Source organism: Centroberyx affinis, unplaced genomic scaffold (assembly GCF_046629955.1).
Source record: "Centroberyx affinis isolate AG114_WGS23_722 - 3 ecotype Tasmania unplaced genomic scaffold, CSIRO-AGI_Caff_v1 ptg000965l_1, whole genome shotgun sequence".
In the NCBI taxonomy this organism is placed as follows: Eukaryota; Metazoa; Chordata; class Actinopteri; order Beryciformes; family Berycidae; genus Centroberyx; species Centroberyx affinis.
The window spans coordinates 305,855-325,265 of NW_027279536.1; the positions used below are offsets into that span (position 1 = coordinate 305,855).

Sequence of the window (19,411 nt, forward strand, 5' to 3'; positions counted from 1 at the left end):
TTCCTATGCATATACCTCTTTGAGATGTAACTTTAAAGAGGCATAGGGCATGGGAAAATGGGGCTGCAGAGGTATTCCGCCGGGCAGACAAGCGTTTCATCATCCTCTCGCCGCGTGACAGCTGACCTCAAAGCCCACACACACCCTGGGCTGCACAGCCTGCCACGCCGAGGAAGGCTGAAATCCCGCGAATCCCGACATGTTTTGATTGATTTCAGGTGATTTTTGTGGCCGCTGTGTTTTGGGGGGATTGAGTGATGTGAGATTTCATCGTATTAAGTCACGATCACAGTGTGAGGGTGATGTGATGTGGCAGATTCGCTATATTACTGTTTATTCAGAATATCTGTTTGCCTTTTGCTCTATTGTTATTGAATAAAGAGAACTTGAATGTACTGTATGTTCAACAAATTGCATTGTAGCATACTGTCTTTTTAGCAGCTGTTTAAGCATATCATATTTTGAAGAGGCTGCACCATAAAATAAAGAAATCTTAAACATCTTCAAATTGTTGGATTATTACTCCTTGCATATAGAAGACTTAGGGTGGTGATACACTAGGCAGTTTTTTGGGAAACTCTGATGGGCAACAGTGCCCAAGAAATTGCCTCAGTATTGCTGCTTTAACCCCATAGAAACATCTTGTTGCCAGGACATATTTGAATACATTTTTTTACCCTGTGCCTCACCTTGTTGTTTGTTGCTGGAACTGTTGTCTATTTACGTTGCCCAAATTGCCCAGTGTGTCATCACCCAGTTACTTATGGTCTACAGCTTCTATTTATTCTACTTATACTTCGATCCAGCCTGAGATGGGATTGTTCATATGCTATTTTATATAATATTACCTTCGTAAAAACAACCTCACAACAAAAGGCAACTTGAATCATTAAACTACATGCAGTATTTCTGGCTTCTGTGAATTTTCAGCGTATAATTGTAGAAGCATTTTCATAATTAACCATACATTTTAAGTGAGATTTCCATCAAAATCCAAAGGCTATGTCAGTGTTAATAATCACCAGCTAGAACATTGTGAAAACTGTTCCCCTGAAAGCCATATGAGCTTCAGGGCAGCATCATATTCAGCAGATGATGATGGATGCATATCTCATGAACAAGTAACTGTGCTCAACCTGTAAGCAGCTCTGGGCCTTTGCCAACATCCAGCTTTGGCTCCAGTCTGTCTGCAGCAATCCAGCTGGATCCAGCTGCTTCTTAGCAAGACTGTTAGCGCCTCCTCACCCGAGTGCCAGCCATTTACCTGATTCAGATGGATCAGTGGAATATCAATTGTCATTCAAGTGTCCAATTCTCTCACAAATGGATCATTTACTGATGCTCATGTTGCCATCAGTGCCATGAACTATCCCAGTTAAAGCCATGAATTGCGGGCTGGATGGTCAGGCAGTATGTATGGGAACTTGTTCAAATGGATCCAGCAACTCTTTAAATCAATCACATGATTCTCATCATACAGCTGCTGATGGATGAAATAGTATCAGCTCTTTTGATAATTGTGCCTCCTGGTGGGAAATGTCAGTATTTATTCTCTTTTTAAAGTTACTCAACTTTTAGATGCAAGCAGTAGGCTACGCCCTACATGAATAACAACTGATGCATTTTGCTTTGCAATAAGTGCATGAAAGCCAGTCAGAAAACCTGCTAAGTGTCGCAGATCTAAATGACAGCCTATGCATTTAACAACCTTTTATCATCATGTGATAAGGCTGGAGTGAGTGCAATCACTCCACCAACAGGTATTTCCTATCTGAATCCGAATTGCAAATCATCAGTAGATCAAGAATGCTTTATGACAGAGTGACTCAATCAGTCACCTATTTAGCCGGTGCCAACTAATGACTTTAACGTGAGGCAATATACACCTTTGGCAGACTCGAGGGCGCCGTCCCTCAGCGTCTTTCGAGTAAGTGCGAATAGTTCAATTGGGAGACAATAGAGCTCAATGGATCTCAATGATCTTGTAGTTACCTCGTCTTTGATGTCGCTTTGAAGATGCAAATCTCCAACGAGCGGAGAGGAATCACAGCTTGGAGCCATGCCACCGGACGCCAACTGGAAATATTTGCCTGCAGCAGCCGCAGACAACATCTGTAGGCCTCCACAGGCTCTGAGACAGACTGGTGTGCCTGGTATAAGCCCATCAAACTGATTTTTTAATTAGTGCATATAGATATTATAAACAAACAAGTAACCAATTGAGGGGGAGTAAATAGCGTTAAACTTGGCCTGTCCGTTGTCTGTGATCCTCCATGGCCAAAACTTTCCTCAAAAAAAAAAAAAAGCACAAATGTGTTACAACCCTGTCACAATACTGTGCCAACTGTGCTGCAGGAACAATAGCACACACCGTTTGTTCCTTTTGTTACAATTCGCATGAATGTTGCAACAGATGGGAAAACATTGGATTTCTTTAGTTTGTAATAATTTGTAAGTTCTTGCTATCCACACAAAGTTCTTTCTCGTTACTTTTATCTTTGATTCAAAGACATTTCGCCATGTTTCATGTGGAAGAGCAAAATAATGGTCTAGTTTCAAAATCTTCTATATTCATGTGTGCCTGATTTCATAATGAAAGCCTATGAAGGCCCCCCATCTTAAAAAATGTAAAGTATTGTGAACATTCTATAACTAAAACTATATTTTACAATGTTTTACCTTTTATTATTATATTATCTCGTTTTGGATTAAATATAGTATCATAACTGGAGACAATATTCCTTGTATGGCATCTAAAACTTTTCATTCGAAGAAAAGAACTCAAGGAGCAATTTAACCTTTAACCACTTTTTTATTTGTGACATAAAACACAGCAACTTTTTCCATATAGCTATCTATTTACATTCTTTTAAATCATACATACATAGATTAAATCAATATATAGTGCTTCATGAAAAAAATACAATGTTTACAATGTTTAAAACCTCTCTTTTAGAGAGAGCAATAGGGAAACAATATCTAGATTCTAGACAAGAATTTGAAAAAAGAGTGAGCTTGGTGGAGCGCAGATAACGCTCAGTAGTAGGAGGCGGGCAGGAGGACTGGGTGGAGGTGGTGCTGGTGGACTGGGAGCTGTGGCGGGAAGGGGATTCTGTGGACCGGCTGCGGGTAGAAGGCGCTGTGGCTGCAGGCGGGGAGCTGTCCGCTCAGGCCGGGGTGCTGAAACAACAGAGGCGGCAGCAGCGCGGCAGGGCCCGACAGAAACTCAGGCCGCAGATCCTGGACCTCCCGCTTCAGCTTCATCCTCCTGTTCTGGAACCAGGTTTTCACCTGCAGAAATGAAATGCAACCATCAGCTAATGTTCTCGTATGTGCGGCTGTGAATAAAAACGTTTGATTCCGCGATTTCATTTCATATCATCAGTGCTCTTTCTAATGTCCTTTTTTGAGGCTTTTCCCATTTGATGGTGTTTTCTCCTATGTACTGGTTAAATGGCTAGTGCAGATTACAGTTGGATATTATGTCCTTAAACTCAGGGGTCCCCCAACTTTTTCACGTCAACAACCCCCAGAATAGATACAAATTGGAGCACAGATCCACATTTGAGTAGACTGTCCAAATGAATGCCTTAGAAACAGCTTTACACAGAATTAGGCCTATACACAACTGTGTGTCTATGCTGTAATCACAGCAGGCCAGTGAAACCAAAAAATAATCATTCTGATACATTCTCTAATTGTACCAACTTCCAGTATGTGAAATAGTTGCTAATTTTGCTGGAGACCCCCCTGGAAACCCCTCAAAGGCCCCCTGGACGCCCCCCGGACCACACATTGGTAACCAGTGCCTCAAACCTACCTGAGTTTCGGAGAGGTTAAGCTTCTCGGCAATCTTCCTCCGCTGCGTGGCGCCGAGGTATTTGTGCTTGCTGAAGGTGTTCTCCAGCTTGCCGATCTGCTCCGAGGTGAACTTGGTCCTCATCCTCCGCTGCTGGGTCGCCTCGCCCTCGCTGTCATCTCCCACCTCGCTCTCAGACCCCGACGTGTAACCACAGCTATCTGGAGAGATGAACAGCACATTCAATCAAAATTCATTCTGTAATCAGGCGTTTCACTCTCAGCTTACAAGAAAAGAAAAAAAATAGCCCAAGACAACGTTTAGAAAGTGAACTTACTGTTAGGCGAGGTCGGAGTAAATTGGTTTCTTGATTCCTTGGCAAGCTCTTCAATCTCAGTATGAAGAAACGCCTCGGTGTTGAGTTTTGGCTGAAGTGAAGCATCCTTGAACGGCAGAATCCCCTCCTCGGTGTCTCTCTGCGTTGTATAGTAACTTTTGGACAGCCACTCCACGGAGAAGTTTGCCATGATGTATCCAAGCAGCTGTGAGTGTCTCAAGGTGTGTTGTTGCCCCCTTGGCCGGCTCTTGGCCGCTATATAGGAGGGGCACACGTCTCTATTTGCATATGCAAAGGGATCTCAACGGAACGATAAAAACCTGATGGTCGTTGTAATTGAGGTTAATAGAGGCTGCAATTGTGTTTTTTCTCACGTTCATGGCTGGTTGAGATGTCCAGGCGCCAGTAAGTCTGAGTATCAGTTAGATGGCATCTCAGGCTAAATGATCTCCGCATAGACTGATTTAGGGCTGTATCCGCTGAGTGCTGAATACAAAAGTAAAAAAAGTAAGTAGAATGCAATTATGTAGATGAAGAACTAGTTACAGTACAACTCCCAAATCATGTCATAGTCTAATTAAAGTATAAATCATATAAAAAGTAGCTTTGATTGCGTAATTTATACAGCCTATCGGGTAATCGAAAATGCGCATTTTGTGATAGACTTGTGGTTTAAGCCACTCAAGTTAAAGCTCAAGCCAAACGTGCACTTTAACCTTCATGTATCCTGATAACCTAGTTGTTATTCTGGAGATGTCTTGTTGGCTGTCAAGGCTGTTGAGAATTTTCCAGTTGCAGACAGCAGTGCCCAGCTGTCTGCGCACCAAACAACCTATTGATGAAGCCTTTGTGCGGGTCAGACTGGGTGGGTGTGACCGCCGTCCGAAAGCATCAACAGAAAGTGAGAAAGTCCCGTTTGATCTCTGTTGACTTGTTAATTTCAAGTGGGCATTTGCTGAGGCGCCTCTGGCTACATTCAAACCCCATAGTACAGGCAGACCTATGGCTCAGTGTAGTTATGCAGTTGATATAGTGTGCTCAAACCACAATTAACTCTTAATTAAAAAATAATAATAAAAAAAAATGTTTAACTGTTTATATAACCACTAATCCTTCTTGCAGTTACATTTCTTGAAACAATAACCCGTTTTGGCTGCCAGAACCAAATAATTTAGAAAAATAACTAAAATACTTATGCACAATAGCCTAGCACCTAACTACCTTAGTGATCAGCCATTGATATGCCCTTAATGACTGTAAAGTTGCTGTGTGTATAGACAAAGGTTTTCACTCTTCAAGGGCCAGGGCCAGCGATCACACAATCACAGTCGTCTTTACCTCGGGCCCAACATCAAACCAGAGATCAGACCTGTTGGCACACAAAACCCCAGACTTTCTGGAGCCAGGCCGGAGAGCTCCTGCGGTAAGTGTAAACTCATCAATGACCGGCTTAATTAGGACTAATTGTTGACCATGATCTCCCCGTTAGCTGGCGTTTGAAGTGCAGGGCCGGGGACAAACAGAATTAGTTGACGCGCATATGAAAGCGCAGCATGGGCGCACAGTCTTGGTTGACAGGTGGGAAGTAAAAAAAATCGGACCCGCCTGTCTCCAACTCTTATTGGATAATCAATTTTTTTTTTGCAACACACCGAAACTGCTGCCTCGTTTGCTTTCTGCCACTGACCGTACAAGATGCCCACAGTCATCCTTGATTCAATTTAGTGGGATTTGTTTGTATGGATTAATTTGACTGGGCTTTAGTCTCATATCACTGCGCCACTATTATGAGGGGATCAAATCAGGGAAACCATACAATGGGTCGTGATAAGAACTTTTACCCTAAAACCAATGGCCCACTCCCATCTATGTGATAGCACGATCCTGCTCTGATTCTGATCACTGAGATGAAAGCCAGGATGATCCATTCATGTTCAACTAATCCTGCAATAAAGATAATATCATCAGCCCTATCTGAATGATGTGTAATGATGACAGCGTCAGTATGGCTAGGCCTGTTTGAGCAATGACCTAATCTAATAGTCTGGATGTCATGCATGTGCAAAGAAAGCTGGAAACCAGTGCTGTAATAGAAGATAGACTTTATTCAATGATAAATAGACATTTATGTATTTTATATACAGCTTTTACATCAAATATAATAAAAAAAATCACACATCAAATAATATGGATTGCACGTCTTATAAGTCTAAGTGTTTCCGTCGCTCAAGTTCCAGTTCGCAGTCCTTTAGTAGAAATGTGAGTTGTGGATCATGAGAGGCGGAGGGCGGTGAGAGGCCATCTGCTGCGGCAGGACGAGCTGCGGGACGGCGGCCGGGTAGAAGGCCTGGCCGGCCGGGGCGTACTGGAGTCGCTGTCCGGCCAGGCTGTGGTACTGAACCGGGGGAAGGGGCTGGAACATGACGGGAGGGATTGGGGGCGCAAAGTAGTCCTGCACCTCCCGCTTCAGCTTCATCCTCCTGTTCTGGAACCAAGTCCTCACCTGAAAGACAGGGGGGGAAAAATCAAGGTTATTATCCAGAACGCACATAATTAATTGAATTCAGAATCTGGGACTCTTTTATCCCCTTTATGTATTTGTATTCTGTTTTCGCAATGTAGCCGCATCTTACCTGAGTTTCAGTGAGGTTCAACTTGTGCGCCGTCTTCATCCTCTCCCCGGCATCCAGGTACTTGTGCTTGCTGAAGATCTTCTCCAGCTTGTTGATCTGCTCGGGAGTGAACTTGGTGCGCATGCGGCGCTGCGGCCCGTCTCTCTCCGCCTCGCTTCCCTCGTCCACGGAGAGACACTCCGAGGAAGCCGCCTCGCTCTCGTAACCAGAGGAGTATCCGCTGATTTCTGAAACTGAAGGGAGGGGAAAACTCTGGTTAGGCTACTGAATCTTGATTTTTACAGCAAGGTTGCATGAGATAAACGCAAAATTTTAAGAGTTGGACTTACTTGGTGAGGCGCAGCTGGCCGGGTGAAAAGGTGAGCTCAAGCTGGATTCCTGATGGCCGCTACTCTCCATTGGATCCATGCGTTCTGCAGGCTTTGACGCCTTTGGTTTTGGCTGCAGGTAACCTTTGCCGTAAGATGTAGGAGGACACGGCTGCACCATGCACGGGACATGGGGTCTGAATGTGGGTGTAGTATCCATGACAGCTCCGTGCTCCTCTTTCGGCGCGGTGCTGTGGTGGCTCTGGGCCAGCCAGTCCACGGAGAAGTGTTTCACCATGCTTGCAGTTAGCTGGTCAGCGACCTGTATGTCCGAGAAGGGTCAGAGGAGTGTGTGGTGACAGCTCCTCTCCAGGGGCCGCCTTTATAGGGCCTGGCCCCCGCTGCAATTTGCATTTGTTAAGAGGCCTTGTTAACGCCTGATCGATCCCGATGATTAGGGGTTAATGGCTCGTTATTGAAGTCTTTACATATCCTGTGAGCGTGTGAAGACCCTGGCGCCACCGAGTCTGTGAGAAACCCCCTGAGCTCATACATTTGTCCGGCCCGACTGAAACTATACGGGGGCCCCTGCAGAAACAGCTGTATCCCCAGCAGAGGTGGAGACCCGATATAGGGCTTTACTTTCATGTCGGTGCATACAGTAGCCCCGAAGGAGGAGTGTAAAAATGACGAGGCCTTATCTGATTTCATTCCTCTCCATTTGTATACAGTGTAATAGGGATGCTATTTGAAGACGCTGGGCAGAATCGTTGCGTAATGAAGAGAAAAAAAATGTTGCGTTCCTCAATGAAGTGGTTCTCAAAGTGGGGTTCAGGGGCCTCCAGGGGGTCTTTTGGGGGTTCCAGGGGGTCCCGAGCAAAATTAGGAATAGTTTCCCTATAATTTAATTCACTAGAAGGAATCTTATATCTTCGAATATATACTCTGATAATAGGTTTCACTCTCACCACTGTGTGTGTGTGTGTGTGTGTGTGTGTGTGTGTGTGTGTGTGTGTGTGTGATTCAAGGCCAACTGTAAAATTGTGAGGGATTTTTGTATGATCACACATGCAAAGCAAAAAAATCTACTGACTTCTGAAATATGCAACACTGGTCACACTCTGTTCAAATTAGCTCTGGGGCAGAATACAGGCTAGTGTAAGGAACAGTCTTGTGACTTTAAAGTGGAGTACCACTAAATCTAATTATTCCTATTGTCTAGGGCACTATTAAAATTTGTCAACATGAACAGCCTTTTCCCCAAAGCTTAAAAACAGAATTAGAACTTGAGCTTGTGAGGAAATTACGCTGCTCCAGAGAGAATGATCTTTACTAATTTAGTTTTAATGCAGCAGGTCCAGCGTTTACATCTTCATAACAGGGATTCGAGTGTTAATAGTCACAGTGAGAGCACCCAGGGGAACGCTCTGTGGTTAAGAGTACATTTTCTATTCCAGAGCTCCTAATACCTACTGTAGAATAAAGATCAAATAAAAAGTCGAATTTTCAGGTTTTACATGTTCATGGCATTACAGATTCAAAGTTTTAAGGCCTAGTGAAACTGATTTTACGCGGTCAAACCAAGTCTATCCTATGACGAGACACAGTCCAACAGTAGATTATCTCCAGAGTGTGATCATGTCACTGTCCCTTCCTAAATCCAGCCTCTAACCCGACACTTGTGCAATCAAATGGAGAACAAAAGCAAGCGCAATACAGCTCCAATGGTTTTAGTATTGACACGTCCTCGATACCCCGGTGAGCCCTGGCGCCAGGTACCCTCCAGCCGGCATTTGGCACAGTCGCTTCAAACTTTGCAGATCAAAGGTATTACAGTAGCAACACAATTAGGCTTGATTGTCGGCCCGTTCAAATGTAAATATGCCAAAACAAGCTGCAAGGAAGCTCGGGAAACCCTGGTGCTCAAACAACCCCTTAGAAAAAGAGCTAGAATAAAATTTAGAACTAAACTGTATAGATATCACAGCAAAACTATAAGTCCCTATAGGAATATTATAGGGATGTTACAGTATAATACCATAAGGTGAGAAAAGGTCACTTTAAATTCACTATTGAGCGCCATAGACGCGATATAAGTCTCTAAAGGAATATTCAAGTGATCTTGGGACGCCTATCCTCACTTCTAAATCATAATTTCTGATGCTCTTTATACTAGCAGCAAATCTCCTCTTCCGTATATATATACAGTATATGGCATAACAACTTGATCAAAGCAAAGTCTCTAACTTCTGAAGGAATATTATAGGAACATTAAAGTGATTTTTCTTAGAGAGATGGCATGATGTGGATTTTACGCGTGTGAAGTCCCCACATATTTGAAAACATGCTGCTGTGTAATGCTGCCTTCTTTTAAAAAGTAAAAAAAAACAACAACAAAAAACAATACATAATCGCTGAGATTATGTGCCATATAGACCAGGAGACAGCTCTCCTGGAGTCAGCAAGCAACCTTGAAGGATCTGAGCCAGTCTTCAGTGAGATGTGGCCCCCATGCAGCCGCTCAGGGACAATGCCACTAAACTGATCGTTTAGCTATGACAATGCAGATAAGAGGCTGTGTCCAGTGTCTCCTTTATCGGTGATCTGTCGCAGTGGAGGCTGGAGTCGCTCGGCCTTTTGGGACTCTTTATCTCTGACGCTTTGAAGATGCGCCCTGATCCCGTTAGATAACAATATAAACCGCCCGGGGAGTCGCCTTCACACTGCGCCTGTTTCCTCAGCTCTGCCCGGGCTCCCCGCCTGTCCCTCGTGAGAAAAAGCTACAGTGATTGTATTATAAATCTTACTGGGATACTACAAGTGTCACAGCAAGACCTCCCATACATGAAAATATTACATTCATATTAATAACATATATGGAATGCATGGACATATGGAAGCCGCATATATGAGAATCTTATTGAAAATCGTATATATTTTGTATGTAATGCATGTCAATTTTACAAAAAATGGTCATATAGGCTAGGTTCTACATGCATTGTATGCATTCTACATGCACATAGGCTATTGTATGTACTCACATGCTACAGCAGACATGGAATTTATTTAGATGGGTCTTTCTAAGGATATATAATCCAACAGTATACTTTGAAATATGAGTTTATACCAGTATAGCCTATATTACTGATGAATACATTAACTGATATTTTAAAATATGTGCGCTCATCCTAGGATGCATTTGAATTTTGAAATAGCTTGCCAGCATATGATATCCAGAGATATATCTTGACACATGTCAGACTCTGTGGTGTATATGGCCTTATATGGCCACATATGTTTTGCCAAGAGATTTAAAATAGCATGTAGCCACTCTGTCAAAAAGTATACCACAGAAAACCCTATAGTGATACTTCCAGAGGATAAAATAATGCCACAAAGTACAATAAAGTCACTATAAACCCATTATTGAGTACCACAGACACACTGTAAATCCATATAGGAACAGAGGAAGACACACGCTCCCAGACAGATGTAGCAATAGCGTGACCTGCTGCACAGCCCCTCTATCATGGATGTTAAAAGATTTTGTCTGAGAATAATACACTATGGCGAGAGAGCGTTCATAAAATCTCATTTATTAGGCTAAATTAAGCACATCTTTATAGCGTGTCACAGTCCATCCTCATGCCGTGTTTCATGGTAGGAGACCATGGAGGAGAGAGAGGGCAGAAAAATAGAAAAATAGACAATGACTTCACATCATTCTTCAAAGAACAATTTGCACACTGACATCTCATTATGTTAAATCATCCTCTGAAATGAAAAGGTATTTACAAGACAGATAAGTTCATCTAGCTTTTGCCCCTTTATGGCACACTATCCATAATAAATGCACGTATGATAAATGCAGGTCTGTGGCGTTTAAGCTGAATTAATATCAGACTGTTTAAATCTCACTGTGTAAAGACCTAATTGGTAAACATAACTACGTTTTCTGGGCTATTTAAAACAGATGAAGCAAAAAGTGAATTTAACAAGTCCTGTATTTTCATTTTCATGTTTCTTACTGGTCAAAAAACATTACAGCAACATCAAATAGCATTTTGATATGCTGCCATGTTCAGTCCAAGTATGACTATATGGAGATCTTAACAGCTAAAATCAGAAATTACTAGGTCAATTCACAAATAATGCTAAAATATCAAAACCAAACAGATACAACATTCGTGAAGGAATACAGGACGGTGATGCACTGAAGCTATGTGATCAACTGTGGGACCTGTGTAACCCAAAGGGTGCAAAGGGCAAAGTCATATGAACCATGAATAACTTTTGAGTTGGCCAGTGAGGCTAAACTGACCCTATTCGCCAAAGTTGAGGGGTGTTGGACGAAAAAAGCAGACAAATAACAGCAGACAAAGTTCTCCAGGCCCCACAGCTCTGCTACCAGCACACCAGGAGCATGTGAAGGGCTCTTGGCTCGGGGCGTCGGAGCCTCAGTCTGGGGTGCTGACCCGGTGGCGGCGTCTCGCCCCGGGGGCAGGGCTCACTGGAAGGTGGCCTTCACCCTCCTCAGCGTGTCCTGGATCCTGCGCGCGTGCCGCTCGGTGGACGGCTGGAAGTTGGCGTCGTTGTCGGCGGCCAAGAGGTGGATGTCAGAGGCGGCGAGCTGGGCGACGCGGAGCCGAAGGTAGACCTGCAGCTCCCGGTTCGGGCTGTAGGGGTACACGGCCTCCTGGAAGGCGTGTACCTGGCTCACCACCTTTGCTATGCTCCTTGAGCCAAGGATGGATGGGCGGAGAGGGCGGACACAGGGGAGAGAGGTGTGTGTGTGTGTGAAAGAGAGCAGAAGAAGAGAAAGAATGTAAGGATGAAGCGGCAGGAGATGGGGGGAACCACAGAGATGCAGAACAAAAGGAAGTGAAAAAGTACAAAAAAAACCATTTAGATGCATATTACTCTCCACAAAAGCATCATCAGCTGCGTATGTGACCTGATTCGGAGAGTGCCGGGGTAACCCTGGGTCTAGAGCTACCAGCTGCGTCTCTGCCTCTCCCTGCTACTTCTGTTGACCCCGGCATCTGGCTACAAGCGGGCGCCTCTCAGCATCTGTCCCCGAAAATCTCTTTTCCAATCACACCCCATCCCACGGGCGCCATCTGCCGCAGCACTGGCACCGCTACCGCAACCCGAATTCGACAGCTGTGTCATTACCGTCCAACCGCCGCTCGTCGTGACCTCAGCATCTGGTCGGCCATATTGGAGCGAAAGAGAAGGACACGGGAAAACGTGTCCTCGTGGCAACTTGGCCGACTTTGTCACAGTCGGATACTCGGGGTGTGGGGGAGAAAGCTAATTTTCTGTTATTAATGCGTCTGATTGTCGGTGTTTTGTGTCAATACCAGGACAGGCACCGGACTAATTTGAACGCATGTATGCACATTTTACCACGGGATCTGATTTAACCGTGCCTTATGAAATGAAATTAGGGCAAATGCCTACACACAGTACAAACATGGCTTGGATGTTAGAGGAATATAGTGGGGAGTGGGGTGCGGGTGTGTGTGTGATTGGGGTTACTATAGCTGTTTTGTTGAAACAGGCCCAGGGGGATCAACAGAAAGCTCGACAATAAATAAACAGGTCCCAACCCTCTAAACCTTCACTCAGCACCCACGGGACCCGCACTCATTACTCATCACGGATCTAAAAGCTATGCGGATTTCCCCTCACCTGAGCTTGGTCCACTTGTAGGCGCCGGTGGTGAGGGTGAAGGCTCCGATCTCCAGCTGCTGGACGTGCATGGCCAGGATGTGCGCCGAGGGCAGGGTGGGCCTCCTCCTCGCCTGCTCCGCCCCCATCAGGCACAGGTCGTCGCTCTTCAGAAACACCTGAGCGGAGAGCGGTTTATTCGCGCGGTAAATACACGAGAGAGAGAGCGTTTCGAAAATTACCAATTAAAACAAACTCTCAGGCGCTTGACACAATAATAAGCATGCCTAATGTGGCGGCCTAATGCGGCTGAGCAGCAACACACTCAGGAGATTTTTACATTTTTCTAATCAAATTCAACCTTTTTACATTTCAAAGCCGAGAAAGCATATAAATCTTCCTGAATAAAGTTACCTAGGAAGGTTTCTAGTTATGCAATTCATTTCATTTACAAAGTTTCTATTTTGGAGTGCTAAGTTGGCAGAGTGGATGTTGTTTGATGAATCAGGTTCTTTTGAGCGTGAGTTTCAGAAGCTTGGCCAGCTGTAAGCTTGCAGCACACAGTCAAGATGCTTGAAGCTGTTTTTCTATTGGGTTGTTTGCCCTGCAGCTCAGTTTCCCAATATATGACCAGCTTAGCCTTTGGTTAGATACAAACACACTGTATACTGTACATGTGTGCATGTGCACGCACACAGTCACACACTCTCGCACAAACGCACACATACGCACACACACACACACACTCACACCTACACACACAGACCTGCACGGCTCGCAGCTCCTCCAGGATCTCACACACCTTGGAAGACAGATGTTTCCAAGCCTGTTGGCAAGAGAAGAGGAACATTTTATTTAGCAGCTGCAAAAGGAAGACTAATTATACCATGGCTTCAACACAACACCAAAGTCAATGAATATAACCTGCCTTTTAATTGTGGCTTTTTTAATTACTCTTCTTCACAGGACACAATCTTCCTTGTGCTCCTACTTTCGAAATCTTATTTGAATGCATTAATGTTAATGTGCCTCTCACTTGTGAAAGTAATTAAATATTGTCTAGGTTCCATCACAGCTGAAGATAACATTTAGCTTGAGGGCATCTGACTTATTACAGACATTCGGAATATGTGCGAGAAGTAATTTATTAGATGCAGCCTTACTGGTAATTGCCTGACAATCACGTTCTCCAGGCCTCCGAGGACCTGCATGGCTGTGGCAAAGTTCCTTGATTCGTAACAGTGTTTTCCAATCAGCAGAAACTTGGTCAGCAAAGCCACTTGTGTCTGCAACAGAGATCTCACAATCAAAAATGTAACCAAACTGCTAAAGGGTTAGCTCCATACATTGGCATGCTGTATGTAGGAACCATGGGTGAATGCACTGTAAAGCCTGTCCAATGCAAAAATGAAACAAAAATACTGTATGTAGTCAGTGTATTGCTGCTGCTGCTGGTGCTGATGATATTATTCCCCTTAAATTATATGTACATCTATGGACTAAAGTATCACCTGAAACCTTCAAGTGTTGAAACATGCAGTAAATCATGCTTGTTTATGCTTTTTTTTCTTTGTCAGCTAGAAATGAGACTCTTTGGACCCGCAAAAAAAATGTAAGTAAAGACAAAAATCTGTCTCTGTTCTTGTTAGACTTTGAAAAAAAAATACCCATGAAAGCCCATATCAGCAAAGTCTTTCACTGACATGAGACTCCGTGCAGGGTGAGAAATCAAAGCATAGGCTGCAACGCCCGGTGAGATCCAGCTCTTTATTCCGCTGACCGTGTTACTTGGGGAAATAGCTTTCATCCGTTATACCTCCTCTCACCTTGACAGAGTCACAGATGACTATTTCAGCAGAGATCCAGTTAGCGACACTGTCGGCGTACGCGAGCAGCTGCTGGAGGTAGCCGTCCGACGCCGTCCCCTCGCACGAAAACAGGCTACTGCCTTCTGCTGGCGGGACATGCTGAGACACATTCCTAATGGTGGGAAATAAGAGATGTCAGAAAATCTAAATCAGTAACTTTCATTTTTCATACATCATAATGAGAACAGGGGGAAGGGTTGTTGATCTTATAATTTACATTTGAAATAATCGGAATCAGAAGCACTTTAATCACCCATTACAATAAATATACAAAGGTTTTTCTTGGTGACATTGCTGCAGACACATATTGACAACTTACAGTATATTGACACACAGACTACATGGACAGGACCCCACATTCTATGCAAAAGGATAGTGTAAGATCTACTAATGAGAGGAGACTCTATATACATTACATAGTGCATGTTCAAAGTGTGTATGTTGACTGTATCTGTATCTATGTAAAGCAAGAAACAATTGTTTAGAGCAGTGTTTCTCAATCTTTTTCACATTAAGGACCCTGAATTTAGTACACACCAGGGCCTCGGACCCCCCATTTGATGGGATTTTGTCTCTCAGACCCAAATCTGAGAATATTTGTATTGTTAGATATGATTTTGTCCAGAATTCCATGATTACAGTAGTAGGTAGAGAGAGAACAGAGAAACTATGATCAAAAAAGTCATTTTTCTACATTCTCTAATTGTGTTAACTTCTTCTAAATGACATGAAATTTTTGCTGGGGACCCCATGGAACCCCTTAAAGGACCCCTGGTGGTCCCCGGACCCCACGCTGAGAACCACTGGTTTACAGCAAGTACATTATACTCACTTATTTGGGTTCACGTTATCCCTGACTCCTTGTATTCTCGAGTTGAGGAAGTGAACCGGATGACAGCCTTGGAAAATTTCCTGCGTTATGAAATTCAGAAGTGTAAAACACTAAGCTTACTATTCAAATCCATGACAGTTAACTGTATCAGTCTTGCTGTACATTCATGGGGACATGTCTCCCTCTAGTGTTGAACAGAGGCAACAACAACAACAAGAGTGCCAGAGGGGTGGACTGAACAGATTTGTGGTGTGTGTGTGGTGTGGTGTGTATGACCTGCTGCAGGAGGGTGAGCTGCTGCGCCGTTTGCTGTGCGCTGTATTCATTCTGGCTGAAGGGGAGGCGCTCCTCATTACGCAGGCAGACGTTGGAGAGGTCGTCCGCCAGGGAGCCGTAGCAAGGCATGGGCAGGGCCGCGGCGATGGAGAAGGCCTTCTCTTTGGGCAGCGAGGCCGAGGGCTCCACCACCCTCGAGATCCTCCACTGAAACGTCTGGAGATGAGCACGAAATATACCTCAAAAATACAGACCCAGGGTAAAGCAAAAACGAACTAAAACAACACAACATATCATCACGCTACACTGACCTTTCTTCCAGGATCCTCAACAGATGAATGCACACAGAGGGAGTCTTCACCTTCCTCGATGCTGACTGGGCTTCCTCTTCCTTGGCTCCAGCTCCTCCTTGGAGAGCTGTGGAGGGCGGCGAGAAGAGCCTCCCCTCTGCTGTCCACTGGCACCACCTGTGGACAAACAAACATGAGGAACAATGTAGGAACTGAAAAGGAACTGAACTCAGCCCGTTTTAAGTGAACCAGCTGCATATGAACTCAGTCCTCTTTGTGTTCGCAATGCAAGTGGACTCAGCTCTCTTTTCTGGTCCACAAGCATTGATGAGGTCTCAGACCACTTGTCACACCACAACTCCTTTAGAACTCAGACCCCACCTGTGTAACATTGCATTATGGGTAGTTTTATTCAAGATGGCCACTGCAAATGTTTTCATCATTTTCTGAGAAGCTGCTGAGAAAATATAGATGGCTTTCAGTTTTTTGTGCAGTTTTTTCTGTTTTCATGGCTCGAGGACATCTGCTGCATATATAAGGCAAGCCTCAAGGTAAAAAGGCGTGAAGCAAAACGCACTGGGGCCGCTTTGTTTTCATATTGCATGAATCCATCGGCCCACAAGAGGGGTCTGAGTTAATTTGGCGTGTTCAAAGATGCACATATGTCATTGGACTGTGTCCATTTGAGAGGCTGACACAGACCAAGTTATATTTTTCAGACAATATTACTCATATCAGGAGTGGATAATGAAGAGAATTTTTAGTAAATACATAGCAAACAAATGTATCAAAAAAGCTTACAAAGTTGACTTGAGGTATTAATCCACTGATTAATAGTTACAATTACAATTTTACAATTTTAGAGTCAAAATCCACAACATTTTCATGTAAATTATTATTATATTTCGCTGCTCTCTAAGTTGATCACCACTGATCATTCGACCTCTACCCAGTTCATGAAAGCTTTTACATTTGCTGTTCTGAACATCCAGTTTTAGCTGGGTCTTTCCTGGGAAAAATCCTCTGGTGCACAGGAAGTGATACATTTTAACATTTCTGGCAGCAGCAACAGCGGCTTATTTGGAATAAACAGAAGAAGAGCTGGGTAGTTAGCATGAGCAGCGATAGCCACCATGGCTGAACAGAAAAAGAAAAGAAACTCAAACTTCATCAACAGAAAATCCGAGGAAAAAGACGACACAGTACTGGACACACTGTTTGATTGACAGGTGATCTCTGGGAAGAGCAGTGCAGAAACACCACAGCAATGAGCGCTGAGCAACAAAGATGGAGACAAAATGAAAAACAGCCACAGCAGGGACTTAACACTAGAGATGTCACCAACAAAAAAAAAAAAGAGAAATGAGGATCTAAAGACTTTAAGTGTTTAACTGCCAGTGAACATGACTAACTGATTGTCTGGTTACCTCGTTATTGAGGAAGTTTTCCAACGTGATCACAAGGCTGGACTTAGGCGTGAAGTCTACCAGTCTGTAGTCTGTCAGCCAGGCCTGGAGCAGGTCCAGACTGCGATTGAAGATCTTTACATTGTCTCCGGAGACGTCTGGACCTCCTCTGGCATGGAGAATGAGTCATGCAGTTACTGAACAATGTTTCATATTGTGCGTGCTGCATTCCATTTTGTAGCTTACTGGAGAAGTTTCAGTTAGTTATACAAAACACAAAGCTTCAAGCCATACTATGAGATTCAAATGGCTTTTCTTGGAATAATTAGCTATGTAGCTACTACTCATGAGCTATATACCTCGCAGCACTGATGAATCTGTCCATTAGGAACTGGAGGAACTGCTCAGGAGTGCAGAAGTAACGGTAGGTGTACAGGAACTGCTGCATGTAGCCCTCCAGAGGAGCATTTCTGTAATGGAAAAAAACATAGTGACACTGAATCAACACAGTGGAATAACAATACCCAATGGAAATTCAGAATGTTCCACAGAAAATTAAGGAATATAGAAACCTGTGGCATCACTGCTTATTTCTTACCAATCACAGGCATTATAATAATGCATTTAGTTGTATGTGGTAAGTACCTACAAACCCCCCATTTGTTTTACCTCTCTATGCATAATTTGTGTATTATTATAGAAACTAGCTATTATATTGTGAGGAGGAATTGTTATTAATATATTGCTGTGAAATTAGTTGCACTGAAATATCCTAATCCTAACAAAAACATCAGTCTTTTGTTTGCTGTGATTTGGGAATTTTGACTCCCTGTGAAATCCTTTTGTTGGACACATCAAAAGTAGCAGGGATGGTGAAGGATAGTATGCAGGGAAACAGATCACAAGGGCTGTGCAACATCACAAGTAACGCTATCACAATTCCTTTGACCTTATCACTTATTTAGAGAAAAATTCTACAACGTATATGTCCTGAATAATACCTGGCGTAGAGGTAAGCCATGAGACCGAGTGGAGACCCGGTTTGCAGAATGCTCTTCCCTTTGCTGGTCCCAAAGCTCAGCACAGCAGGGTCCTCGGAGGATTGCAGGTCCAAAGAGCCAGGAGCGCAGGCAGCCAAGGAGGGCAGCAAGGAAACCTCCAAACCCCACTGGTCTACGCTCAATATCTGGAGAAACACAATAAATCATATCAGAGCATAGAAGAACCAGATTGTTCAGAATTGCACGAGCAACTGCAGATTTGTAATAGTTTATGTCGGCACCTCAAGGTATTTCTTCACAGAATCCAGGAACTCCACTTTGGATCTCAGTTCTTCCAGCTGGGACTTGAGCTTGGACAGCATCAGCTTGGTCTCAGAACCTTTGGGATAGACATGCTATTTGTTTTTACGAGCCATATTGCAACTGAAGGTGTACATGCTGTTTTCAACTGATCCTAGCACTATTATGAAATTGGTACCCAACCTTTGTTTTTTCTCTCTTGTTGAATCAGCTTCTGGAAGAAATTTCTCGTTTTCTTTAGATTCCTCGTTTCAATTATGAGCTGCTGTTGTAGTTCCTGTTCAAAGGAAATCACACAGAATCATACAAAGTGCCTAAAATAGCTCCTCATCCTTTTCACTGAGAGAAGCCTTTGGGTGTTTCCAGTGTAATGTGGCAGTATTTTTGCTTTCGTCACTATGGTAACAGAACGCAATAGATCTTTTGAAGTGAAATAAGTGGGGAGACGCAGCAGCACAGATAGGAAGGAGTCTCTCTCTCTCTCTCTCTCTCTCTCTCGCTCTTAAGGTGTGTTATTGGTTGTTAGACAAGCCCTTTGAAGGAGCTCATAAAAACCTACAGTGGCGCCATCAAAGTGCACAAACACAAAGACAATTCATTATTATTCCTTTACAAATGATAATAACTTCTTCTGCCAAGGGCTAAGTTCAACATATTAATATTCAGATCCAGTTTGGAGAGAATAATG

General features: G+C 43.7%; 3 protein-coding genes across 3 annotated transcripts in view; all 3 read right to left on the reverse strand.

The window, feature by feature from the left end:
• Nucleotides 1-3,036: 3,036 nt before the first annotated feature.
• Nucleotides 3,037-4,326, reverse strand: vent (ventral expressed homeobox). Its single transcript, XM_071522168.1, has 3 exons — nt 4,137-4,326; nt 3,821-4,020; nt 3,037-3,291 (listed from the first exon to the last, which is right to left on the reverse strand). Exons 1-3 carry the CDS (start codon nt 4,324-4,326, stop codon nt 3,037-3,039), a joined length of 645 nt encoding a protein of 214 aa, XP_071378269.1.
• A 2,058-nt stretch (nt 4,327-6,384) lies between these two features.
• On the reverse strand, nt 6,385-7,375 carry vox (ventral homeobox). The gene is made up of 3 exons (XM_071522194.1): nt 7,099-7,375; nt 6,770-7,002; nt 6,385-6,639 (listed from the first exon to the last, which is right to left on the reverse strand). The coding sequence occupies exons 1-3, from the start codon at nt 7,373-7,375 to the stop codon at nt 6,385-6,387; spliced, it is 765 nt and encodes a 254-aa protein (XP_071378295.1).
• A 4,209-nt stretch (nt 7,376-11,584) lies between these two features.
• The window catches only part of LOC139646225 (kinase non-catalytic C-lobe domain-containing protein 1), a 30,777-nt gene continuing 22,950 nt past the window's right edge, over nt 11,585-19,411 (reverse strand). Inside the window, exons 21-33 of the mRNA XM_071522169.1 lie at nt 18,907-19,000; nt 18,705-18,802; nt 18,424-18,608; nt 17,782-17,892; nt 17,444-17,591; nt 16,038-16,193; nt 15,727-15,933; nt 15,451-15,530; nt 14,577-14,730; nt 13,914-14,036; nt 13,517-13,576; nt 12,772-12,929; nt 11,585-11,813 (exon numbers count right to left, since the gene is read on the reverse strand). Of these exons, the coding sequence (XP_071378270.1) occupies nt 11,585-11,813; nt 12,772-12,929; nt 13,517-13,576; nt 13,914-14,036; nt 14,577-14,730; nt 15,451-15,530; nt 15,727-15,933; nt 16,038-16,193; nt 17,444-17,591; nt 17,782-17,892; nt 18,424-18,608; nt 18,705-18,802; nt 18,907-19,000 (1,803 nt within the window). The remainder of the gene's footprint in view (nt 11,814-12,771; nt 12,930-13,516; nt 13,577-13,913; nt 14,037-14,576; nt 14,731-15,450; nt 15,531-15,726; nt 15,934-16,037; nt 16,194-17,443; nt 17,592-17,781; nt 17,893-18,423; nt 18,609-18,704; nt 18,803-18,906; nt 19,001-19,411) is intronic.